Genomic DNA, 17,792 nt, shown 5'->3' on the forward strand with positions numbered 1-17,792 from the left:
GATCTGCAAAGAACACACCTTATAAAAATCTCTGTGTTTTCACCAAGAATGAAAAAAAACCAGGTAACATGGACTACATGACTCAGCTCATAAGCATAGTCATCAGATGGTTGCATCAGCACAAGAAAACTCACCTGTGTAGCCCTACTGACCCAGTCAGGACATGTGCTGCTGCTCTGCTAAGTGTCAGCGCAAAAACACTTCTCCCATAGTCCGAAGCAACAGAAATTCTGTTGCCTGAAAACATTTGGGAAGGTTGTCAGCTTGTTCAGTTACAAGTGGGAAGGTGCCATAAGAGTGATTCCTTCTGTTCTGAGTGTGCCACTTGTCTGTGCTGACAGGCTGCCCTGTCTGCCCCACGCTACTGGGGTCTATCCATTGCTTACTCCCTCAGTCCCTCAGCTCCATATGAGGAAGGTACCAACTCTCCACTTTTCTCTCCGGTTCATGTTTATTTGCCATGTCTTGGACCCACAGTGCTTGTGTTTTTCCGTGCTCTGGCTGAAGTGGAATTTTATGGTTCCCTCCTCATGATTCATGATAAGCTGAGAGGTGTCATCTCGAAGATGCAGCAGGGAGCCTGGGCCCCGTCCACGCAAATCCAGGGCTGGCAATCCAGTGACTCATCTCTTTTAGCTGGGACTTTCCACCATGCTTACTTAATTAATGATTCAACCTCCCCACACTGTCCTGAGGGAGAACTTTCAACAATGCAATGGCTTCTATTCTCCTTGGTGCTCAGATCTCATCCCTTAAGTGGCCACAGACAGCGCTATGGGTATGAGGAGCTACCCCGAGACATCGAATAGGAGTCAGAGGAGCAGAGCAGCTGGAGGGACTCATGTCAGCAAGCAGAGACCTGCAGTGCTTGCTCTGGATTTGTGTCCCCTCTGGAGCAGGGAGAGGCTCAGAAGAGCAGAGGGAGATGGCAACATGGAATTGGCTAGGAAGATGTTTTTGCACAGGAAAAAGCACGAACCGGAGAATTGTGCTTCTGCGTGCTCCTTCTTAAGCTGGGCTGGAGAAGTGCTGTTCTGCAGACGTTCTGCTGCCTCAGGGTGCTTTTCCCAGCTCTGCTGTCACAGCGGGATGTGTGTCAGGAAGCCCAGCACCTCACTTCAGGGTCCAGAGTGAGAAATTTGGCTGATAGACTGTGGGAGAGGCTACATGAGGTCTTCTCTTGCCAGCCCAGGTAGGAGGGGAGCCAAGGGGCTGGAGCAGGGCTGATGGTTCCTGAGGCCATTGGCTGTAGGAAAAGAACTGAGCTGGAAAGGAGCTGAGCTCTGGCTTTGCAGGCTGTTGTCAAAGCATGGGTGAGTGATGGGAGGAGGGCCCTGGCAGAAGCCCACTTTCCTCTCTTCTGTATGGACAGAAGGGGTTGTCTGCTGCCTTTCAGCAGGGGAATAAATGGCTCATCTCTGCAAGATGTACTTTTCTTTCCTTGCTGCATCCCATTGACGAGGAACAAGGCTGCAATGAGTCAGAGCAGACTGGCAGATCCAGCTACGGAACCTCCCGGTACTGCTGGGACCAGCAGGAAAGATGGCACTGGAAGTGATAAAGCGGTTGCTAGACATGAGGCAAAGGTTGTCTTGGAGGCTTAGTGGCAGGGAGGTGTGCGTGCACAGTGGTCACTGCGCAGGACACACACAAGGCAGCTGGGTGTCCATATATCCTTGGTCTCTATTGCTGGCTCGGGTCCTTTCTGCTCACCAAACACCAGGGAAAACCAGCCTGCAGCTTTCCACCACAGGCTGCCTGACCCAGCACGTCTGTTTCTGAGGAGCACCGGCAGGCTTGTGTGGGGTGGGAAAAAGCAGCTGAGACAGCGTATGGATCTTGGTTTGTGGTCCCTGAGGCTTTTTCTTGTGGGCTAGCCCCATCCCTGGCATGCTGCAGGGGGTAGGAGCACGTGGCCCCAAGCACACCTGCCTGCTTCTGTTCCCCATGGGGATTTCCACTGCAGGGGGCTCCTCTGCTGCCAGTGAATAGAAGGGGTTGGACTGAGGCTGGGACATAGCCCTGTTTTAAATTAAGCTCATAAAACACAGCCCTTGGTGCTTGTTTGTTTTGTGTTTTCGTTACTCTAATCCCTTCAATCCCTTTGCTTATGTGAAGGCCAAACAATTCCTCTAGTTGGTGTGTTGGAATGACACAGTGCTCTGACCATGCCGGGGAGTGACAGCGATGAGCCCCGAGGCTCCTCCAGAGAGCCCAGACCTCTGAGGGGGGTTCCCAGCACATTTCGGGGTGGCCACTGGCTGCTCTCATGAACTCTGACCTGTGCTTGGTACGGAGCAGGAAACATTGCGCAGCCAAATCCTGTTCCTCCCCAGCTTGCTGCACATCCCAATAGCGTTGGTACTTCCAACTGGCTGAACATCATGACCTGGTCTTGATGGCTTCTGTGTGCCTCAACCATCTATCTGTGGGGCAGCTGGTGGGGTGAGCAGGGGGAGTTTATGAGCACAGGACTAGGGAGGACCTCTCGGGTCACGAAGCCTGAACTCCAGCTGTCATAGCTGGCTCTATGACACCACCAAGCATTGATGCTTCAGCTCTGAAGAATAAGATACTGCTGGGAAAGCCCTTCCTGAGCCTAGCTGCTCTCAGTCAGGCTCTTCGAGTATCTCCATTCTTCCAATTGTCTCAGAAGCCTGCCTCTTCACTCCTTCCATCTTGAGACAGTCTCTAGAGCACCACTGGGTGCTGTCAGGGCACCTGAGGTCTTACTAGGGCCTCATACGCTAGCATTGGGATTGACTTGTGTCTTTGGAAAGTGTCTGGCATGTGCTGCCTAGCATCGTGTTGGCATTTCTTGGTCTTGGCAGCTTGCAGCTGTCCTGTGAGCAGTGAGTGTGCCCAGTGCCTCTCACTGCCTGTTCCCACCTCTTGTAGTATACGTTTCTGTGATTCGTCCCAGGGTGGTACTGAGGTTCATCCCTCTCCTGCCACTCTGTGCTTCCATCCAGCTCTTCCTGCACTGCTGGTGCCTCCTGACACTGCACATTCATCAGCACACTGACCTTTCTAGGCCAGGCTCTTTAGTGAAGATACAAAGCTACATCAATCCATGAGGAGGGCTTCCTCCTCGCTCACCACCAGGAAAGCTCCCCCTATGAACTTTTGCCAGTTTCTGTCTTCTCCAGCTTAGCTCATTGTTCCTACGTGGTGCTGTAGGAAAGGCTTTACCACAGGCCAGACGGGTGAGCCTGGCAGTGTTTCCCTGGGATAAGCCCAGCTCGCTTCCTGAAGGCTGTATCTGATGCGTGCTCCGTCAGGGGCAGAGCAGAGCCTGAGGCAGGGCTTGAGCTTGGCAACTTCCCGCTTGCTCAACCTGTTGCTAGAAGATGACACTAAAGCGGTGAGCCACAGCCTGGCCCACCATCCCTCCACCTCCAGGAGCATCCGTCACCGCCCTCCCTGCAAGCTGGCACTGAGTGTCTCAGCAAGGATCCTCCATGGATGACAGCCCCATAGAAGAAGTACCAGGGACTGGGTGAAAGGACAGGACCTGCAAACAACAACCGTGATGGCTGTAAGAGTGATGCTGTCGGGGTGGCTCATCATAGGGGCCACATCTGTTTTCCATGAGGATCACAAAGCAGAGCAGTCATTCACAAGCCATCCCTGCAGCTGCAGCAATCAAGCTCTGCATCACAGATGTGAAACTGCTGTCACTGCGGAGGTCCCCACCACACTGCTTGGTGCGGAAGCTGCTTTGAACACCAGCCTGGCTGAGACCACCTTGGTCTGCAGCACCTGCATGGGAGGCACTAGGTAGGGGGCTCAGATCACCCTCAGCTTCCTCACATCTCACCAGGCTCTCTCCTGTCCACAGATATCAATGAGTGCTTGATGCAGGGCCTGTGCAAAGATGCCGAGTGTGTGAACACCCGTGGCAGCTTCCGCTGCACCTGCAAGCCTGGCACCATGCTGGACCCGTCCCGTAGCCATTGCATCTGTAAGTGCTCCAGGGAACCCCTCAGTTTGGGAAGGGGCCTGAGCAGGACCCCACGTGCTGTCCCACGCTTGTGTGCAGGATGGGTCCCCTTCTTCTCCATGGACATCTCATGGCCACTGCGGAGCTGGAGGGGATGTGCCTGTGGAGCAGCATCAGAGGATGCAGCCTCCTGGGTTGCAAGAGCTCCCACAGGAGATGGATTGGCTTGGGGCTGGCTCTGCTGGGGGCATGGCCTGATGGCTGGAGCCCAGGGGTGTTCTGGGGAGAGGATGGGGCAGCCCTCGGGACAGGACAGGGGTCACAGACAGAAAAAGGCCAGATGGGGAGAGACCAAGTGTCCCCATTCCCTCTTTGGAGAGGATGGAACTTGGCCTCCAGCACTGACCCTGCTGTTGTGTTTCAGCGGACAAAGCGGTGTCAATGGAGCAGGGGCTGTGTTACCGCTCAGCAGCTGGAGGCGTGTGCTCCTTCCCCCTCTCCCACCACATCACCCAGCAGATCTGCTGCTGCAGCCGTGTCGGCAAGGGCTGGGGGAAGAACTGCGAGGAGTGTCCCCTGCCCGGCTCAGGTGAGATGTGCCCACTTCAGCTTCGCCTGATCTGGTTGGACTGGGGTTTGGGCTTGTCGGAACTTGCTGTCAAGCAGATGGATGCAGGATGATCCAGAGCTGAGCAGTGCAAATGCTGGCCTGTGAGATGGGTATAGCAGCCCAGGAAGCAGACCTGGGTAATACTGGGAAGACAGAGAAATCCCTGATGGAAATCACTCTATACCAGAGGGAAAGCACAGCCATGTCTGTGCCTGGCTTCGCTTGACAACCCTTTTGTCTCTCATACGCTTTCTGCTGGGATGAAAGCCAGGTGAGGATGTTTGGCATATCTCAGCATGAGGTAGCATGGAAGGGAAAGCACTGAAATCCTCAGGGCTGGGAAAAATCTTCAGATGGTTTGTGCAGAGCATCTTGAGTGATGTGTAAAGCACTCAGTGCTGAGGTACCAGGGATTTGGTTTATCTGCTGCCTCGCTCAGCTCGGACCTTCCTGCGGCATGATCTCTTCCTAGCAGTACTGACCCAGGGGAGAGATTTAGTTTATCGCGTGTGGGAGTACCATCCAGTGCCTGCTAAAACCCACCCTGCCCTGTAAGCAGATTCCTTCTGCTCAAAGCATCCACCCACTGCAGCCCAGATGTGTTTCTATAAGATTTAACCCTTAGAAATTTCCAGAAAATGATAGGATGGGTGAAACTGATATCTGCATTCGCATACATGCCTGTCCATCTTCACTCCTTTCTTCCACTTGTTCCACCATCACATCTGGGTGCGGTAAGCCAGGTGACACCTGCACCAGTCTCTTCCTTCCAACCTCTGCCCTCTAAAGCTTTGATTTGATTTTCCCTTGCAGAAGCTTTCAAGGAGATTTGCCCAGCAGGACATGGCTACACCTACTCCAGCTCTGATATCCGCCTGTCGATGAGGAAGGCAGAGGCAGAAGAGCTGCCCTTCAGCTTGGAAGAGCACGGGGAGAGCAGCAACTGGTCATTGGACTGGGCAGCAAGGAGACAGCAACTGCAGGACAGCCTGCGTGGGAGCATCCTGGAAGCATTCCCCCACCCTGGCATCTCAGCAGGAGAGGGTAGTGTGGGGTCTACTGCTTCAGGACGCTCCATCTGGGCCCCTAGCAAGGGTGGGCAAATTTCCAGGTCCTGCCATGCCCCCATGGATGGACTTCTGGTTGATAAGGGCTTTCTACATCTGTATGAATACACAAGGTGTTCTTCAGCCCTACTCTTGTTCCTGGGGCATGAGACACCACGTCTTCAAGCCTTTGGAGAAGAATTTGAGTGTTTCAGGCTCCTGCAACCGCATCCTTGCAGTTGGTGCTGGCTGGCCAGGCTGCTGCCACTGGGACCTCAGGTCTGCGTGGCAGCCCTGGCACTGCAGACCTTGGGCTTTTGGCCAGCCCAGCTGGAGGGAAGTGTGACCAACTGCTTGTGCCAGCACCTGCTGGAGCAGAAGCTCCTGGGGTCTGTGCAGTGCCAGGAAAGGAATCTGGGCGCGTTGGCTTTGGGAACAAGCTCTTGTGAAGGAGCGTGAGGGACTGAGCAGCAGTGTCTTAGAGGTGGGGTGAAGTTAGGGCAGCCAAGGTTTGAGGAGGATGCCTACCTGCCTTGTCTCTACTCACCATGCACTGTTTTACTTTCCAGATGACATTTCTCCTGCTGCGCAGGTGAGTAAGGTTTGTCTTGTGACACCTGGGTGCATCCATGGTGGGAAGTGGGATGTCATACAAATAGGTGATGGGAGGTGTGAAATGTGGTCAGAGAGAGCACTGAAGGGACAAAGTAGCTCCAGTTGGAGGGAACAGCATACAAACTGCAAACCCTATCAGCCTGGTTGAGTTGCCATGGCTGAAGGACTGCGCCATGTGCCCACTCAGTCCATGCTAAGAGGCCATGAGCTCAAACCAACAAGAGCTGAGGGCTCTGCTGCACTAGTTCATGGTCAGAGTTGTCTCCAGCTGGTGTTCACCGGGGCTGGGGTAGCACCTGAGGCTGAGGGTGCAGCTGGCTGAGGAGTGGGTGCTCACTCCCTGCTCTCAGCCTGGCCTGGCTGTAGGGCTGATGGGCAGCAGGGGAAGGGGAACTGCTGCAGTCAGCTTGGGGAGTGCTCCTCTCACAGAGCCCGGGGTTGTGATCAAGCCGAGCTTACAGGCAGGTCTCCCCATGCTGGTGTGGTTGCAGCAGAAACTCTAGTGGAGCAGTCAGGGTGGGTGTCTCCGACACTGGCTGTGTGAATGCACCCTGTCTGATGGGAGCAGCCTGGGGGCTGATGTTCTGCCAGGCTTTCCAAGGACTGGGTTTCTTTATTATGAATCTCACCTGAAAAATGTGTCTCTTGATCCCTGCTGTCAGTAGAGGTTTGGCTATACCTCACCTGAGCATCTCTGTGCCCCCTTGCTATAGTAGCCCAGCCCTCAGAATGTACTTGCAGCCCCTCTGAGAGAGGGGCAGCAATGCCATCATCACTGCTTCATAGACATGAAGTGACTTGGCCAAGCGCACTTGAGAAATCTCAAGACGGGGCAGAAATTTGAACCAAAGCTTCCAAATTTGAAGCAGAGCTAGTCTGGGACTCATGTTGCTCAACTGCCTGTTTTCTTCATCCACTGAGGAAAGATCCTTGGAGCAGAGACCCAAGTTGTGATCCAACATCTCCTTTGGCAGCCATAGGTTTGCCAGGAGGGGATGCTGAGAAAGAGCATCTAGCACCAAGCACCCTTCTAGTAGGTAGCACTCTTGAGTCAGGTCAAAGTGGTGGCTGCCCTCAGCCCTCCAAAGCTGCCAGTGACTGGGGCAGGATTTACTGTGCCCTTCCTGGCCACCTTGTGGAGATGCCTCCTGCCCAGTAGCCGTGCCCTGGGTCTCACCTGCACGGTGTGCTGGCATGGCCCCTCTGCGGGCAGCCCCCCGGGCACAGCCAGGAGCTGTGTTTTGCTCAGGATGATGTGGTCAGGACAGAGTGGCCCTACCAAATGTACCCAGCCGTGGCAGCTTCTGCTCCCAGGACAGTGCCTTGGGGAGCAAGAGGAGCCAGGAGGTGGGTGGGAAAATGTCTCGGGAATGCTGCATCCCAGCTACATGCACATGGATAGAGGCAGTCCTGTTTCTGTCCCTCAGGGCGCTGCTGATACCACCGCAGAGCCTGCCACGCGCAGAGGTGAGCGCCTGGCTGGCGGGAGGGCAGGGACATCATGGGGAAGAGGAGGGGGCAGTGAGGATGGAGGAGGCAGCCCTAGCGCTGGGCAGGACGGGCTCCTGGCTGGGCTGGCTGTGGGGTGGCACGGGGGACACCCCACCACGCTGGGGTGGCTGATGTGGGGCTGTAGGGATGCGGGGAGGTGGTGGATCTCCAGAAAGGTGGAGGAGGCTGTGTTGAATCACAAGATGATGAGGTTGCTGCAGCCACCCTGTGGCCCCTTCCCATGTGCTTTCTCAGGGCTGCGGTTGTGGGGACACCCAGCGTAGGTAAACTCTGGGCAGGCACCTCTAGCTGAGATCATGGGCTGGATCTCATCTCTCTTCTTCCTTAACAGAGGAAGAGCAGTCCTGGCGTGGTCCTCCCCAGTCTGGCCCCACCACCACCTGGGATGCTGCTGCTCCAACAGAGATGCCAGCACAGAGCTCAGGTGTGTCTCCACCGCTCTCAGGGATTTCTCTCCTCTCTCTGCCTGGCACTATGGGGATATTACGCCCTAAGCTCTTTCCAGGGGCTCTCCCCCTTCCCCAGCCCGCTTGTCTTCCCACATGCCCCCACTGATTTTCCAAATACAAGTCCCCACCCCACCGCCCTGGGGTGTTATCCCAGCCTGGTCCTGGCTGCTGCCAGCCAGGGAAAGTCGCCTGGCCGTGGGGAGGCACGAGGGCGATCCCACACGCGGGGAGCAGTGTTTGGCTTTCCGGGTCCTTCCCTGCCTGCAGCTCACTTGCCCAGCAGCAGTGGCTGCCAGGCGAGGGGGATCACGCGCCCGCTCCGGTGGCTTTGGCCCTGTTTTCCCCCGCAGCGGAGCTGACTCATCGGGAAGGGGGAGCGCAAGGGGAGGCATGTGGCTCCCAGGGCGGCTTGTTTACTGTGCTGGAAACAAGGGCCCTGTTGTTCCAGGGTTGCTTAAGTGTCTGGGAGTGTGGCCCCTGCCCTCCGCCGGGGGCTGGAGCACCTTGGGGAGCAGGCCTGGCCGAGGTACCTTGCTAAGGAATGTCTCTTCCTCAATAGTCTTTTGTTTGGGGTTGGGCTGGCCCCCCCCCCACCTCTGGCCAGCTCAGTGCCGAGGGGTGTGCAGTGCCCTGCTGCCTACCCACTGCTGCCTGCACCCCACTTAGCAGGGCGGTGGGTGGTGGACCCCTGCTGTCACCCTAAAAGGAGCCCCCTCACAGGTGCCTGGCTCTACTGCCAGCCCCACACCTTGGAGGAGGCTTCCTTACCACCCTTTTGTGGGGCTGGGGCTCAGCTGAGCCATGCAGGGGACAGGGGCTTCCCAGCTAGGCTCAGGCTGGAGGAGGTGGCAGGGTCTGCCGGGTCCTCCCTGCAGCCCTATGGGTGCAGGCTGCCTGAAGACGTGGAGGAGCAGGCTCAGCATTGCTCTCCAGGAAGGGAAAAGCAGCCTCCCTGGCATGGTGCTGGGGACGGAGGGCAGACACTAGACCCCGTGCACCGTTTTGGTGCTGCCCCCAAACCCATGCTCTCTCCTCCCAGGGGTCAGCGGCTGCGCCTCTTCACCCCTCTCCTGCGGAGCCGGCACTTGCGTGCTCACCCCAGAAGGATACAGCTGCTTGTGCCACTCCGGCTACACGTTGAACCCCAGCCGACTTCACTGCATCGGTAGTTGGCATCTCCTCTGCCTTCCGGGCCTCAGTGGACCATTTGGTCCTTCAGGCTCCTGGGAGAAGGTTCTCTGGCAGCTCTGCTGAGCCCCTGCCCACCTGCTGCACCACGGGGCTGGCAGGGGGCTGGCAGGCAGCTGCGGGTGGTGACTGCCTGTCTTCCTTCCTTGCCTGGGCACAGATGACGATGAGTGCCTGAAAGATCCTTGTGCTGGAAAAGGTCGCTGCATCAACAACGTGGGCTCATATTTATGCCTCTGCTACTCTGGGTACATCCTGGCTGTCTCAGAGGGCAAGCAGAGCTGTGAGGGTAAGTGGTGTCCACCTGGCACAGGGCTGTCACCTCCCCAGGGTCTCCCCAGCGTCTTGCCCTCTCATGCACGTGCACACACACGTGTGCTCATGCACACAGTGCACATGCACCTGCACACACACACATACACCTGTACACCCTCCTTCCCTGCAGACCTGCCCATGGACAGCCTGATCTATGGGGATCACCCCCTCTTGCTCACTGAGGGGCAGAACCTTGCCCATGGTGAGCTGGGCAGGAGCCCGTGATGCCAGCCCTGATCACTGCTTCACAGCATGATGCTGGAGGGGGAAGACTTCCAGACTGTCTCTCTATTTGTTGCCAGATCGAGATGAATGTGAGCAGCCTTCTACCTGCCGAGGACAGCGGTGCATCAACACCCCTGGCTCCTACCGCTGCGAGTGCAAGGAAGGCTTTGCCATGGGCCCCAGAGGACAGTGTGAAGGTGAAGCTTGCTGCTCCCTCTTCCCCTGCCCCTCCAGCACACCCTGTGCAGGGCTGAACACCTTTCCTCACTGCTCCATGTCTCCTCCTGGAAGGGATGAAGGACCCCCACGGTTGTCTGCCCTGTGCCCTCCCTGAGGATGACATGTCCTCTCCTCTGCCTGCAGGAGGGACAACCTTTCCTGGGCAGAGAGAGGGGAGTTCTCCCAAGACCCTCTCCCACCTTCCCAGGGAGATGTCCCATGACCGTGACAGCTTCCCATTCTGGGAGGAGATGCCCGTCCATTTTCACGCTGCCTTGACTGTATCCCCAGCCCCTCATGCTGGCAAGTGGACCGCAGGGACAGCAGGCTGCAGAGACCCAGGCCACCTGCCCCCAGAGCATCCCATTCACATGGCATGACCTGGGCCATCCAACCTTGTGAACTTACAATGTGCCCGATCAAAGATCCCCCTTTCTCAGTAGCTCATCCCCAGCAGAGAGTGGGAAACTATTTTAGGAAGCAGTATGGAAACAGGGCATGCACAGAATGCTGCTCCCCCCCATGGCCTCCGGAAAGCACTTGCCTTAAGGACTTCCTGAGCTGGAGGCTGCATCCTAATCATAGTTATGAAAGTCCCTGATGAAACAGCCCTGCAGAGATCTTCTCTGATCCCTGTCTCTGTCTATGCACATTCCTGGCCTTGGCAACATCCTGCAGCAGTGAGTTTCGCTGCCGGATTGTGTCAGCCCTTAGATGTGGGTGTAGGATCCTAACTGATAAGTGGAACTATAAGAAGTGTTGCCCAAGCCCTGGCAAACTCGTCTTACCTTCTCTTGGTCATTGCTGTCCCCTGGAGGGGGAGATTCTGAGGATCCAGCTGGAGGAGACATCCTGAAGAAGGCTGCACTCTTCACGTTTGGGAGCCTGAAAGGAGTGTGTTTCTTGGCAGATGTCAACGAGTGTGTGGATCCCAGCCCTTGCCGCAGCGGGAAGTGTGTCAATACGCTGGGATCCTACAAGTGTGTCAGCTGTGGAGATGGCTACCGGCCCAGGAATGGGAGATGTATTGGTGAGGAGCTTGGGCTGTCCCTGGGAAGCACCCTCACTCCTCGTGGCAGTGCTCCCTGCAAGCCTCAAAAGGAGCAGGGGCACAGGCAGCGCCCCTCTCCCGCAGGCAGCCAGCCTGCATGGCCAGGGCACAGCACCCTGGGGCGTGGGTGGCAGGGATGGCCTTGAGCACCCTCCTGTGCCATGTTGCCCTTTGCTGTGTCACACAGATGTTGACGAATGCCTTGTGGAGGGGACTTGTGCTCATGGACGGTGTGTCAACCTGGATGGCTCCTTCCGCTGCTCCTGCCACCGGGGCTACGAGGTGGCACCTGACGGAAAGAGTTGCCAAGGTACAGGGGAGCTGTGGGTCCAGACCATCTGCGGTGTCACACACCCAGTCCAGAGGTTTCCCTAAGCTCTTCCTGAGCGCTTGGCTCGGCCTGAGTCCTGGTCACCATGTTGGCTGGTTCTCTCAACACACCTGCCCCCCTTCATGGTTACTCCACATCCTTCCCATTCATCCCGCTCTGCCTTGTGTGCTTATGCAGACATCAATGAGTGCACGGCCCAGGCTGCGTGTCCCTCTGGACTCTGCCTCAACACCGAAGGCTCCTACTCCTGCATGGCTTGTGATGCTGGCTACACCGTCTCCAGGGATGGCAGCACGTGTGAAGGTATCCCTTTCCCAGGGACAGAGGAGCGGGTGCTGGAGGGAATGAGGGAAGAGACATTTCTGGGTTATTGGTGGGGCCTGGGGACTTCTTTGGCATCAGAATCCTTCTCCAGCTCTTTAGCTCTGTGATCAGCAGAGAGCATGGGGGGCTGCAAGCAGATGCCACCTAGAGCATCAGGGAAGTGATCTTCCTCATGCAGAAAAGGGATGGGGGGGAAGGACTCATTGACGAGACTCCAGGACTAATGATGACCTGGGGAATGCTGACAAAGGCCAGAAGAATACAGGAGGCCTGGAAACATGGGGAGAGAGGAGCTGTGTGTGGTTCAGTTCAGAACTGTGTGCCCCAAATGTAGGTCCTCAACAGAGGGAGAAACCTTGAGTCCACAGCCAGTGGAAAGACTGTAGGCACCCAGGTTTCATCATTTTTCCCCAACCTCTAAGGTGACTAGGACATGTTTAAAAAGGAAAGCTTAGTTCAAGGGCTCTGCTGTGCCAGGTATGCACGGCAGAGAGTTAACACCAGCGTCGATCTGCGTCGGTTGCGTTGCTGAGACACGAGAGTGTTCTGTCCCAGCCTGACAGCCCAACTGCCCCAGTGCAGGCAGGGGAACTCCCTCCCTGGTGGCTGTCCCCAGGAGACATCCCAGGCTTGAGATGGCTGGATGCAAATTCTCTGTTTGGGGTAAGGGGAGACAGCAGAGCTGGCAAAGATATTTGTTTAAAGATTGGCTGTGTGCTGTGAATTTCTCTCTGGAGCACTGCAGGGCTCTGCAGCCTGCATATAGCTGGCAAACAGAAGAACTTGCCTTTGATGTGACTCTCAGAAGACCCCCCTGCATGGGGGCCTCCAACGGGGGAGGAGAGGGAGGTCTTCCTCCCTCTATTCTCCTCTGTTTTGGTGACTGAGAAAGCCAGTGTGAAATGAGCTTATTTTCCATCTGATTTTTGGATGCAGGGAAAGAACCATGGTTTGATCCTTTCCATCTCCCTCCCCCCTTCCCAGGGATTCACATGAGCCCTTCCTCAGCCACCTTGGCCAAGCTGTGTCACAAGGGCACCTTATCAGGGTTTGATACTGTTTGGGTCACACTGACCCGACGGCAGGATGGCACGTTGTTCCCTGCCTTGGCTGATGGCCTTGTCTGTGGATCTGGGTTTCATATTTTAAAAAAAAGGATAAGGGTTTCGTGATAGTTTTGTGATAAATAAACTAGGTTATGGTTCATCTCCAGAGGGATTCAAGAATATTGCTACTTGCAACCCTTTGAGACTGAACAGTTTGGAATCCTGCCCTGAGGCATGAGGGGGGCAATGCTTGTTGATGCCTATAGCTTGCTCAGTCCGCAGGAACCGTCATTCTCAGGGCTTTAGCTCCTGGCAGGGGAGCAGAGCAGAACCTTCTCCACTAGGATGTCCTCTGCTGCCTGCACACCAGCCCATCCTTCTGATTAGCAGCGTCCTCCAATGTTTCCTCCTATTTCATGGGCCTGCAGGCAACAGCCGTCTGCTGGCATCCTGCAGCCCTCTTTTAGAGGGAAGGTACCCCTCTCTCATCTGCTGTGAGCAAAATCCTTGGAGTTCCAGCAGGCTCTGGCCAGGGCCTGGGGGCAGTTGGGTGGGAGAGAGATTGTGGGGAGCTCTGCAGCTGGGTAAGAGCTGATGTAGACCCCCAGCCAGCTTTGCCAGGAGAAGGACATCGTAGGCAAGTCTGGCATATAGGAAAGCAGAGCTGCAGAAGGTACGGCTGGTGCTGGGTTACTTTCCTGATGTTTGCTCTTGTGCAGTTGGCTGAAGAGAGGGTTTGTCAGCAACCGTCTCTGCACTGGCCTCTTGGTGGTTGCAGTACCCAGTGCAGAGCTCTGCTGGAGGTAGACACTGGAGTCAGCAGTACCCCTGCGTTCACAGAATCACAGAACGGTTGAGGTTGGCAGGGACCTCTGGAGATCATCTTGTCCAACACCCCTGCCCAAGCAGGGCCACCTAGAGCTGGTTGCCCAGGACCATGTCCAGATGGCTTTTGAATATCTCCAAGGAGGGAGACTTCACAACCTCTTTTGGGCAACCTGTGCCAGTGCTCAGTCACCCTCACAGTAAAAATGCGATTCCTGATGTTCAGATGGGACCGCCTGTGTTTCAGTTTGTGCCCATTGCCTCTGGTCCTGTCACTGGGCACCACTGACACGGTGCTGGGATCCAGTTTATCCTGGTCCCTATGATGGAGGGGAGTGAAGGGCCTAGGCTGACTCCTCACACCCCAGTAGCTGAGAGTCTCTGCCCCCATCTCACTGTGACAGGATGGTCTGGGAGGGCAGCTCAAACCCACCTTGCAGGCCAACAGCTGGGTGATGGCTTTTCTGGGTGGGGATGTTCTCTGATGGTGGGGGTCTTCTCCGGTAGTGGTAAGAGCCTCACTCTGTGCTGTGCCCTTCTGCTTGGCAGATATGGATGAGTGTGAGGACCCTGCTGTTCAATGCCTAGGGGGAGAGTGCAGGAACACCCTGGGCTCCTACAAGTGCCACTGCCAGGCTGGCTTCGAGCTTATCAACGGCACCATGTGCCAAGGTACGAACCCCGTCCCTGCAGCCCTGTGGGTCCAGGACGTACAGCCTCCCTATGGATCCCCCTTTTTTCTTAGCATGGAGGATGCCACTGCCATTGCAGGCGATCACCATGCATGGCATAGCCATAAGGCTGTAGCCAAATGCAGGATCACCGTGGACAGGGAAGATCTCTGTCTCCATGGCGAGAAAAACAGGGTCCAGGAGCCCTGTGAGGGCTGCCTGTAAGAGACTGGAGAGAGGGAATCCCTGTGGCTTTGGTGAAGGATGTCTCCCAGGGCTGGGTGCATGGCCCTGACTCTGCTCCTTCTGCAGATGTGAATGAGTGCCTTAACAGCGAGGTCTGCAGCCCAAATGGTGAGTGTCTCAACAGTCATGGATCCTACTTCTGCATTTGTGCTCCTGGCTTCTCCAACGCAGCTGGTGGAGTCAGCTGCCAAGGTGAGCTGGAAGACGGCGGGGATATACCTTGGGTCCTGCCCTCTGTCCCTCTGTTCCCTCCTCTGCTGTGAGATCCAGGTTGACGATTTTGGCCTTATTTTGCAGATGTGGATGAATGCACAGACAAGTCCCGGTGCTCGCAAGGCCAGTGCCTGAACACAGAAGGCTCCTATCGGTGTCTGTGTGAAAATGGGTTCAAACACTCCCAGGAAACTGATGACTGCGTGGGTGAGAGCTCATCATTGGGGAGATCAGCCCCCCGGGATCTGGGGGGATGGATGCGGCCAGGACAGGGGGGAGGGCATTTCTGCTCCCAGCACCCAAAGTTGCTAGTGACTTGTAAGGAGCACTAGCAATGGCTCAGGCTCAGGGCCTCTGCCCAGCTGAACTTGACCCAGCTGCTACAGTGAGCATCAGTTGCTACACTGCCGATCTTCATTCCCTTGCCCTCCTCCCTGCAGATGTGGATGAGTGTAAAGAATATGGGGATGCTATCTGTGGCACGTGGCGGTGCCAGAACAGCCTGGGCTCCTACCGCTGTATCATGGGCTGCCAGCCCGGCTTCCACTGGACCCCCTTGGGTGACTGCATTGGTGAGTACAGCCCCGGGTGTCCCTGCCCCTCCTCCTGGCAGGGACAGGGTGGCTGTGGGATGTCTCTGCCAGGGATGGGGGGGAGAAGGAGGAGGAGGAGGAAATGTGCGGCTGGTGGAGAGGCAGATAATGCTGAGAGTTTGTTTTCTTGGCTGAGTTACTTGCTTGTGTCTAGACTTCTCTCTTCCTGGCATCTGGAACAGACACCACATTGTGCTGCTTTCTGCTTGTGAAGAGTCCTCAGCAGGTTACAGCTATTCCAAGCTTGGAGCTGGACCACAGCTCCCTGTAAGCTGTGCTTGCTGGGGCTGCTGCCTGTGCCAGTCACCTGCCTGGCAGGGCTGGGTGAGCAGAAAGGCTGCTGGTAGCACTGTGTGCTAGGCTGGGGAGTCCGGGTTTGGAGTTCAGGCTCCAGCAAAGAAGAAAGATTAAAGGGGTGTCTGCAGTTTTTGAGGCTCCCCCAGCTCAGGGAAGGCTGCAGGAGCGAGGAGCTGCTGCCAGCTACTGGGCTCTAGCCTGCGTCAGGACTCAGACTTAGCATATGGAGTTGCTCCTGGCCTGTGGACTGGGGGCATGCAGCTGCTCCAGGGAAATCCCTCCTGTGCAGCAGTAGGAGGGGAATGGGATGCAGCCAGCAGGGCTGTAAACTTGCCCTCTGTAGGCAGAGGACCCACTTGTGACTGTCCAACCCCACTGGGCTGGGCCAAAGCACGGATTACTCCCTGGCACTATAGCAGCTGGAGAAGGACCAGGTCAGTAAGAACAGGGCAGGAGGGTATCACCCAAGATCTGTCTGCACGTGCCCCACACACTTCAGTTACACTCTTGTATCCCCTGCCAATGTAAGCCTGTAGCGTCTGTGTCCCTTTACACCTCTGCAGGGTCCTATGCTACTCTCAGTCACCCCTGCCAGCCACCTCCCTTGCTTCCCATCCATTTCCCATTCCCACCCTGCTCCTGTCCACCCACATGGCCTCTTTGCAGCTCTGGATGTTGAAGGACCACACTCATAGCAGGGGAGCGAGTGGGGCAGCCAGACCCAGTCTCTCACATCAAGGGAATGCCTGCCCCATCCCCAGGTGTTGGCATCAGAGCAGAAAGGCCTGGGCAGGTGAGGTCAATTGGGAGAGGTGGGGTCTGGGGCAATTCCTGCTCTCCATTCTGCTGCAGACATAGATGAGTGCGCCAACGAGACGTTGTGTGGGAGCCATGGCTTTTGCGAGAACTCAGACGGCTCCTTCCGCTGCCTCTGTGACCGTGGCTATGAGAGCTCGCCCTCCGGGCACTACTGTGTTGGTGAGTCTCCTGTGATCACTCTACCAGTCAGTGTGGGAGAGCTATCGGTGGATGCCAGGCTGGTGTCCCTGCTGCGTGATGCCTCCTGGAGCATGGATGGGGACTGCATTCATGCATGGAGAATCCCAGACATGAACAGGGCAGCTCATGGAGGCAAACCCCCTCCCCTTAGCACAGAAGGTCCTTAGGACTGCAAAGGAGCAGGACTTTACGAAAAAGTGAGCGGCTCCCAGTGAATATGGAGCCCTTCTCTGTGCAGGTGGAAAGGAGGTGCTTGGGGGCTGGAGGCATTGAAGGTGCTAGAGAGGTACTGCAATGGGTGCCTGGAGAAAGCAGGCAGGGTGTAATGTAAGGAAAAACGTATTCACTGCGAAGACAGGCAGGCAGTGGAACAGATGGATGCCCAAGATGGCTGTGCAGTTGCCATCCTTGGAGGTTTTAAAGACCAAATAGGACAAAGCCCTGAGCAGCCTGGTGGGATTCCATACCTGACCCTGCTTTGAGCAGGAAGTTGGACCAGAGACCTCCAGTGGTCCTCCAGACCTGGATGATCCTGTGATCCAGTGACTCACTGCAAGCTGGAGTTCAGGCTCCTTGTATCCACTGAGAGCAGGGCAGGAGGCTCTTGCCAGACTTGTGTTGAGCCATGGTGTGAACACAGCTCTCTGCTTGTCCTTAGCAGCTTCCATCTCCCCGCTGAAGGGTGATCCCATGCTGCAGACCACGCGCAGGCTACCCATGTGGAGGCAAGGCTCCTGCTGCCCACCACTGCCCCTTGCTTTGCAGATGTGAATGAGTGCGAGCTGATGGTCGCCGTGTGTGGGACTGCGCTTTGCGAGAACGTGGAGGGATCCTTCCTGTGCCTCTGCCCCAGCGACCATGAGGAGTATGACACAGAGGCAGGACGGTGCCAGCCACGAGCAGCCATGGGTGAGTAGGTAGCTAGGACCAAAGCATGGGTGGCAGCCAGAGCAGGAGTGAGATAAAACTGAGGGGCTGCCAGGGCTGCATGAGCCCATGCAGGCACGGGCAACTTTCATCTGGGGAGAGCTGAGGAGCCTGAAAGTGGGCAGCTGGGAAGGCCATGCTGCCGGT

At 56.3% G+C, this 17,792-nt stretch overlaps 1 protein-coding gene across 2 annotated transcripts in view; it reads left to right on the top strand.

Moving 5' to 3' along the window:
• LTBP2 (latent transforming growth factor beta binding protein 2) overlaps window positions 1-17,792 on the top strand; it is a 73,963-nt gene that overhangs the window by 48,768 nt on the left and 7,403 nt on the right. The window contains exons 10-27 of one of the 2 annotated variants that reach the window (XM_056347062.1): window positions 3,842-3,964; window positions 4,368-4,532; window positions 5,367-5,597; window positions 6,169-6,191; window positions 7,642-7,681; window positions 8,058-8,150; window positions 9,215-9,340; window positions 9,524-9,652; window positions 9,981-10,100; window positions 11,033-11,152; window positions 11,361-11,483; window positions 11,682-11,807; window positions 14,249-14,371; window positions 14,683-14,808; window positions 14,914-15,036; window positions 15,270-15,401; window positions 16,572-16,697; window positions 17,484-17,627. In XM_056347062.1, coding sequence (XP_056203037.1) covers window positions 3,842-3,964; window positions 4,368-4,532; window positions 5,367-5,597; window positions 6,169-6,191; window positions 7,642-7,681; window positions 8,058-8,150; window positions 9,215-9,340; window positions 9,524-9,652; window positions 9,981-10,100; window positions 11,033-11,152; window positions 11,361-11,483; window positions 11,682-11,807; window positions 14,249-14,371; window positions 14,683-14,808; window positions 14,914-15,036; window positions 15,270-15,401; window positions 16,572-16,697; window positions 17,484-17,627 — 2,193 coding nt within the window. Of the gene's footprint in view, window positions 1-3,841; window positions 3,965-4,367; window positions 4,533-5,366; window positions 5,598-6,168; window positions 6,192-7,618; window positions 7,682-8,057; window positions 8,151-9,214; window positions 9,341-9,523; window positions 9,653-9,980; window positions 10,101-11,032; window positions 11,153-11,360; window positions 11,484-11,681; window positions 11,808-14,248; window positions 14,372-14,682; window positions 14,809-14,913; window positions 15,037-15,269; window positions 15,402-16,571; window positions 16,698-17,483; window positions 17,628-17,792 lie in introns of both variants that reach the window. The other variant, XM_056347063.1, reaches the window with a different exon arrangement.

This window comes from Falco biarmicus, chromosome 7 (genome assembly GCF_023638135.1).
Source record: "Falco biarmicus isolate bFalBia1 chromosome 7, bFalBia1.pri, whole genome shotgun sequence".
Classification (NCBI taxonomy): domain Eukaryota; kingdom Metazoa; phylum Chordata; class Aves; order Falconiformes; family Falconidae; genus Falco; species Falco biarmicus.